The sequence below is a fragment of the Sus scrofa genome, chromosome 3 (genome assembly GCF_000003025.6).
Source record: "Sus scrofa isolate TJ Tabasco breed Duroc chromosome 3, Sscrofa11.1, whole genome shotgun sequence".
NCBI lineage: Eukaryota > Metazoa > Chordata > Mammalia > Artiodactyla > Suidae > Sus > Sus scrofa.
This window is the reverse complement of record NC_010445.4, coordinates 6,136,723-6,143,060: the sequence shown is the minus strand read 5'-3', so window position 1 is coordinate 6,143,060 and position 6,338 is coordinate 6,136,723. Positions and strand designations below refer to the sequence as shown.

Here is a 6,338-nt window from a genome sequence, read left to right as displayed (position 1 = left end):
TTGGTGTAGTAACAGGCCACAGTTTCACGTAAGCGCCCCTTCGACAGCTCTCAGGAGCTCCAGGCCTTGAGTGAGAGATCTAGAAAATCGATTCCGTTCTCTGGACCTCAACGTCCGCATCTGCAAACCGGCTCCCTCGGCGAAGACCCAGGACGACCGCCCGCGGGACCCGCCGTCCCTCCCGCCCCGAGCCGTGCGCTCGCTCCCAGTCGCCACGGCTCCACACACTGCACCGGGTTCCGCGGGCCTTCAGGGGGCTCGCCCCAGCCGCGGGGCGCCGACCTCCTCCCTCCTCCGCCTCGGGATCAGCAAGGTGCGGGAAGACCGGCTCCCGACCCCGCGCGCCCGAGACTGGGCGGGAGACGCAGCCGCGCGGCGCGCCCCGCCCCACCGTGCTCCGCGGGCGCGCGCACGCACGCAGGCGCGGGGGTGCACGGCCCGGCGGCGCGCAGGGCCGGGCCGGCCCGGCGGCGGGAGCGCGCGCGGCTCCGGGAGGCGGCGGCGGCGGCGGCGGAAGCGGCGAGGGCGGCGGGCGTCCGGCTCAGAGGTGGTGTCGGCGGCGGCAGCAGCGGCTCTGGACTGGGCTCGGCTAGGAGCGAGCGAGGGTCGGGGGCGCAGGGTCGAGCGCCGATCCTCCAGCTCGACCATCCACCAGTAGCCCAGACGCCTGGGCCGCGGAGTTTGTGTCCCGGCTCGGACCCCGGCGCCCAGCCCGGAGCCGTAACCTTGAGGCGGCGGCGGCGGGGCCGGGCCGGGCCGGGCCGGGGGGCGGCGGCGCTGGATCCGCGGCTGCCAGATCGTTGGCGGGAGATGTCGAACCCCGGAACGCGCAGGAACGGCTCCAGCATCAAGATCCGTCTGACAGGTACGGCCGGCGGGAGGGCCCCGCCGCCCCCCCAGCGCCCACTCGCACCCCGCACGGCCCCTCGGCAGCCCCGGAATTTCCCGCAGAGCGCCCTGGGGAAGTGGCCCTCCCCCACGCCGGCCGTGGTCCCAGGACCTCGTCGCCCTCTTAGGCTAGTGCCCCTCATCTCCCTCCCGGCCCCGCCCCCTCGCTGCTCCCCGGCCCCGCCCCCTCGCTTCTCGCCCCCCCATCCGCCCTCTAGCTTCTCTCCCCCCTCCACCTGCCCCCTCTCTTCTCCCCTCCTGGCCCCCTCCGGTTCACTCCCTCCATCCTTCTCGCTCCCGCTCCCTGTTCTCCCCCAGGCCCCTCGCGTCCCCCTCCTGGCCCCGCCCCCTAGCTTCTCTGCTTTTGGACCCCCTCCGTTTTCATCCCCTGCATCCTCTTTTCGCTCCCCCTCCTCCTTCTTGCCCCTCGCTTTTCCCCTCCTGGCCCCGCCCCCACTTCTCAACTCCCTCCTTCCCCTCAATTTCTTCCCTTTCCCCTCACCTGCCCCCTCTCTTTTCCCTCTTGGTTCCGCCCCCTGCTTCTCCTCTCCTTCCCACCCTCTGTCGCTTCCCAGTCTCTACCCCCACCTGCCCCCTCGCTTCTCCCCTCCCGGCCTTGCCTCCCGCTTCTCCCTCCTGGTCCCCCCACCACCCCGCCCACCGACTTCTCACCCCTCCCCCATCAGCTCTCTCGCCTTCCTCTCTTTACCACCCCTCCCCACTTGCCCCCTCGCTTCTCCCCTCCTGGCCCCGCCCCCTCACTTTCCCCCTAAGCCCCGCCCCTCATTTTCTACCTAGTCCCGCCCTCGCTTATCTCCCAGCCCCGCCCCCTTGCCTCCGTCTCGCGCCTCCACCCTTTCCTTCAGCCTCGAATTCCTCAATCCTATCTCCTAGCTTCTCCTGGTCTTGTTCTCATTTCCCCTCTGGTCCAGACCTCTTCAGTCTGGTGCACTTCCTTTCTCTCTCAAACCAGGCCACTGTCTCCTCTTGACTGTGCCGCTTCCTTTTCTGCCCTGCACTTCGCCGTCACCCCCTCACCCCCCGACATCCTTAAACACCGCCAACCCCCGCCCCCCTCACGCACGCTCTGGAGGCTCCGGCGGCTGCACGAACGCAGGCTCCTTGATTCACTCTCTTTTAGTCTTCAATGAAATGCCCGTGTCTCCTAGGTGGCTCTGTAGTGCCACCTTCAAGGGTGAGCGCGAAGCTCTGCTCTGGGCCTGCGACGTGGTGGTTTGGATGCGCGTAGCTGGCAACCGTCTGGCGGGGCCCCTCGCTAGCAGGCTCCAGCGATCCTGGACCAGTTTGCATCCTCGTCCACCCTTTCTCTCAGTACTCCACGGCTGCTGCCCGGTCTCCTGGGTTGAATTCCCACCTGAGGCCGAAATGAAATGCTGCAAATACAGTTCGGCTGGGGGACTTTCCAAACGTGCATATTTCCAGCTCTGGAAATGAAATAAAAAGTTCAGGCTAATCCCTGTCAGGGGTTTTCCCCTGGATTTTTTCTGTTCCGTGTCTGGTCTGATGATGACTCCAAAGTCATTCTGGTCAGATTCTTTCCAAAGGACAGTGAGCGTTTGGGATACTTTATGGCAAATGCATGGCCCTCAGTTATTGGTGAAATCCATGAAAACAACAGTGGGTCATTTTTTCAAACTAAAATTTCCTTTGGAGGTTCTTAGTTGTTGCATGACCCATTTTTTTTTTTTTGTTTCCAGGAAAGGGAGATTCGGGGATTTTTGTTTCTGGAGAAACAATTCTTTCTTCCAGGGCTGGTAGGAAACGCTCACTACGTAGATACAGTATATAAATACATTGTTATTTTTATGGTTACATAAAAACCACGTTTTTGACTTTGTAGTGCTTGTAAAACTTCAATTACTGACAACTTTAATTTGGTCCTCATTTACAATGTAATCTATAATTGACATCAGATTGGTTTCACTTTTCTTGTTAAAAGCAGAAGTAACTGATTTTGTGAGTTTGGGTGGAAGCGTGATTAATGTTTTAGAAGCACTAGGTTTTCATTACAACGTTTGTGTCAGGTGTAGATGTTTTAATCAAGCCTAGTTGGCAGGTCGGGACCTGGGCCTTTTTTTCCTGGAAGGGGTGGAGTGGGGGCTCTATCCTTCCTCCCAAATTATTTTGGGACTCAGGCACTTGGATGCCATAGGTTCGGAGATGCTTTAAGGAGTTTTTGGATAGTGTCTGATGTTGAAGGATTACGCGAGGAGAGTTATTTCCAAAGCACCTTTTCCCTTTCTCCCAGCTGATGTTATTACGGATCTGAAGGGAATCCCTGAGTTTGCTCCTCCCTGCAGCGAGATGGAGAATTTAGCTGTGGATGCAGACCTGCTTGATGCCAGGCGTCTGATGAACAATAATTTACTTGGAAAGGTTGGAACCAGATACTTGGTTGGCAGCGGACTAGGTTTTGGTCTCTTCTTTGAGCTTGCCAGGGGGAGTGGGATCACTGCTGGCATCTTGGGAAGCCATCTTTCAGGAGGTATGTGCTTTTGTCACAGGTTTCAGAGTTTATTTCCTTGTGTGATATTTGAAACCATGTTTTAAAACAAGGGTTATTCTAACCAGTCAGTTGATACCAGAGAGCATAGTTCAATGAAAAGTATGAAGACACTGGAATATAAGAGTGTTAGAAGTTGGCGACCACTAAAAGTTGTATTTGGTGGTGAGTGGAGTGTTGGGTTTAGAATTGGGAGACTCCGTTCTGGTAAGATCTACCATTAACTGCCTGATACAGAACCAATTATTTGACCCTTGTGAGTTCTGTTTTCTAATGTACAAAGTGAGATTTCAGCCCATGGTAACTTTCTTTTCTTTTCCTTCTTGAGGGCATATCAATTTGGCTCCCTACTTGTTCCAAATTACCATTGGCTTATGCTTTCTATTGTTGAGTGTCAATCCAGATATTCAGAATTGCTGTTAAAACCCAGCGCTTCTGTTTGATTGAAGCCAAGCGTTCCTTTTGTGTATGGGTTACATTTTATGATTTCTCCCCCACCCCCCACCCCCAGCCCTTTTGGTTTTTGAAAACTCTTGGGTAGTATGTCGCACTGCTGAAACAGTAGAAGAATGTTTGGGTCTTTATACTGAAAAGAATATGATTTTAATGAATGTCTTTGTGGTATTTTAACAGGAAAATAGTTTTTAAAGGGTTTCAGTAGGTTTGGAGCATAACATATGCAAAATCAAGTGATGTTTGCTGAAGAGCTGTCTTGCAGATATTTTAGAGTGCACCGGCAAATCAGACACTTTGGAAACTATTTTAAATTCAAGCAGGATTTGCAAAACCTTGTTCTTATGTGGTGCACAAATGAATCCCAGATACATTATTTGGGCCACTTTGGTAAAAGAATGGAATTTTGAACTCTTGGGGTTCAGTGCTCGTCAAACAAATTTTATTCTAATGTTAACCAGTTATTTGAAATTCCAAATGCCTAAACTTTTTTTGTGTGCTTTTATGCCTTGAAATACCCTCTCATCGCCTGGTGTTTTTATATTTTTCCGAGCATGACTGTGTAATATGAAGGTAATATGAAGGTAGTTTCAAGTAGAGAGGGGGGAGAGCCCTTTCTTGATAGCATATGGAAATGGAAACTATTTTTAAAGTTGTAGCACGTGTAAGGCTGACCTCCCCCCCCCTCCGGCTTCCAGATGATCCAACTTGGAGGGAAATGGTTGTAGTAATAGTTGTTAATAACTTTCATTTATCAGTAGCAGGTGACCTAATTGATTTGAAATAGTGACGTTTTCCTTAAGAAAGATTAAGAAACCTGTGAAGATGTTGCCTGAGTAGGTGTGTACCAGCAAAGACCCCGACCTATGTAAGGCAGGCGGAACTCTTGTTTTAGCAAGTGGAACTGTGATAAGAGGGAAGCCGTCACCCGTATTCACCAATGCCTGCACCTGAGTTTGCCTGACATTTTCCTTAGAGCCTGCCTCAAGTTTGTGAACGTCCAGTCAAGGCACTTCTTTGGGGTCAATTATCTAAGGGTGTGGGATGGGCCGGATCACATGCTATTGCAAAATTTCAACTCCTGTTATACTTGAAAAGCAATCACGTTCTGCCACACACACGGTCTCTCACTGACTTTATTTGTCATTTGGTCACATCTGTGTTGTCTTAAGAAAAATTGTTCTCAAACAGGCGAAAAACAATCTTCTTGACCCACCTCAGTGGCTTCAGAAGCGAACTATTTCTTGTGCTTTCTATCTGTATTTTTAGAGTAATTGTGCTCTATCAAACTAGAATATTTTTTTACTCCAAGCCTATTTCTTTGTCAGTTCACAACTCCTCTTTTTGCAACCATGAGAGTCACGTCTGAGCTTCAAGTCTTCTCTTCTCCTCGTATTTGCTCTGTTTGGTCACCTCGTCCGGCTCGAATGTGGAACATTGGATGAGCGGGAGGTCCTGGGGGCTGAGTCACTTGTGAAGATGTATTTCCTCCTGAATTAAAAAAAGAAAAAAAAAGACAAAAAAAAAAAAAAGACTGACCCATAATATTTCAACATCAGCTCAGTGATCCAGTTAACTAGACTGGCTCTTTTGTAACATGTTTGTGGGCACTGGTTAAAAGTTAAAATAGCTGAATTGTACATTTTATTGAGTGCTGAGAGCAAAAAAGGAAGTTCAAAAAAACCTTCTGAAATGGAGGAAATGGTGTCTTTGCCATGCTCTGATTTTCTGGGCGAGAAAACCTTGACTTTTAGGATTCTCACTTAAAGCACACATTTTGGCATTTCAGAACCATCACCATGGTTAAATATTTTTAAACAAGTAGCAAATTAAAAATTATGTGAGTTTATGGCGGGTTTTGGTTGTTGGTCGCTAAACAACTTCAGTTACTGGTCTGCTTGTTGTTTTATAAGTGAATTTTATCGCGCGAAAGCTCTTGCCTTGAATTGGCTTGCTGTCCATGGCCCTCTCCTTCGAGCTGACCAGAGTCCCTAAGGCCGGTCTCCTTAAGAGCTGCGGAGCCCGGTCGAAAAGACAAAAGCTCATAGCCACGTGGACCAGGTCTGTCTGCTTTTCAAAATGTTGGAATTGCTGTTGTGTCTCCAGATGACATCGAATCCATTTAGATATTTCAACCAAGTGAAATGTTTCCATATTAACATTTAGATTAACATTAACATTTAGATTAAAGGGGAAACATCCTTTTATTGTTTTAAAACAAGGCTCAACTAATGCACAAGCAGTGCGTCTGGAGATGTGGCCGGCGCTCTAATCCAGCTGTGTTCACCTCCACGGCAGCTGAAAGGAATTCTAATTGGCCGAGGAATGTCGGCACCATCATGTATCACGGAGCAGGAGCCCGTTCTGCTGGCTGCTGGGTGATGCATTTCAGATGTTTTAGGCTCCTGAGTCCAACTTGGAGGTTGCTTGCAGGAGTCTGGAAGAGAGAGGCGTGAAGCGGGGGTTGTGGACG

At 51.2% G+C, this 6,338-nt stretch overlaps 1 protein-coding gene across 4 annotated transcripts in view; it reads left to right on the top strand.

Moving 5' to 3' along the window:
• SMURF1 (SMAD specific E3 ubiquitin protein ligase 1) overlaps positions 492-6,338 on the top strand; it is a 104,838-nt gene continuing 98,991 nt past the window's right edge. For 2 of the 4 annotated variants that reach the window (XM_021086117.1, XM_021086116.1), the window contains exon 1: positions 492-865. In XM_021086117.1, coding sequence (XP_020941776.1) covers positions 811-865 — 55 coding nt within the window. In that variant the 5' untranslated portion in view covers positions 492-810. Of the gene's footprint in view, positions 866-1,682; positions 3,395-6,338 lie in introns of those variants that run through there. The other 2 variants (XM_021086115.1, XM_021086114.1) reach the window with 1 other exon arrangement.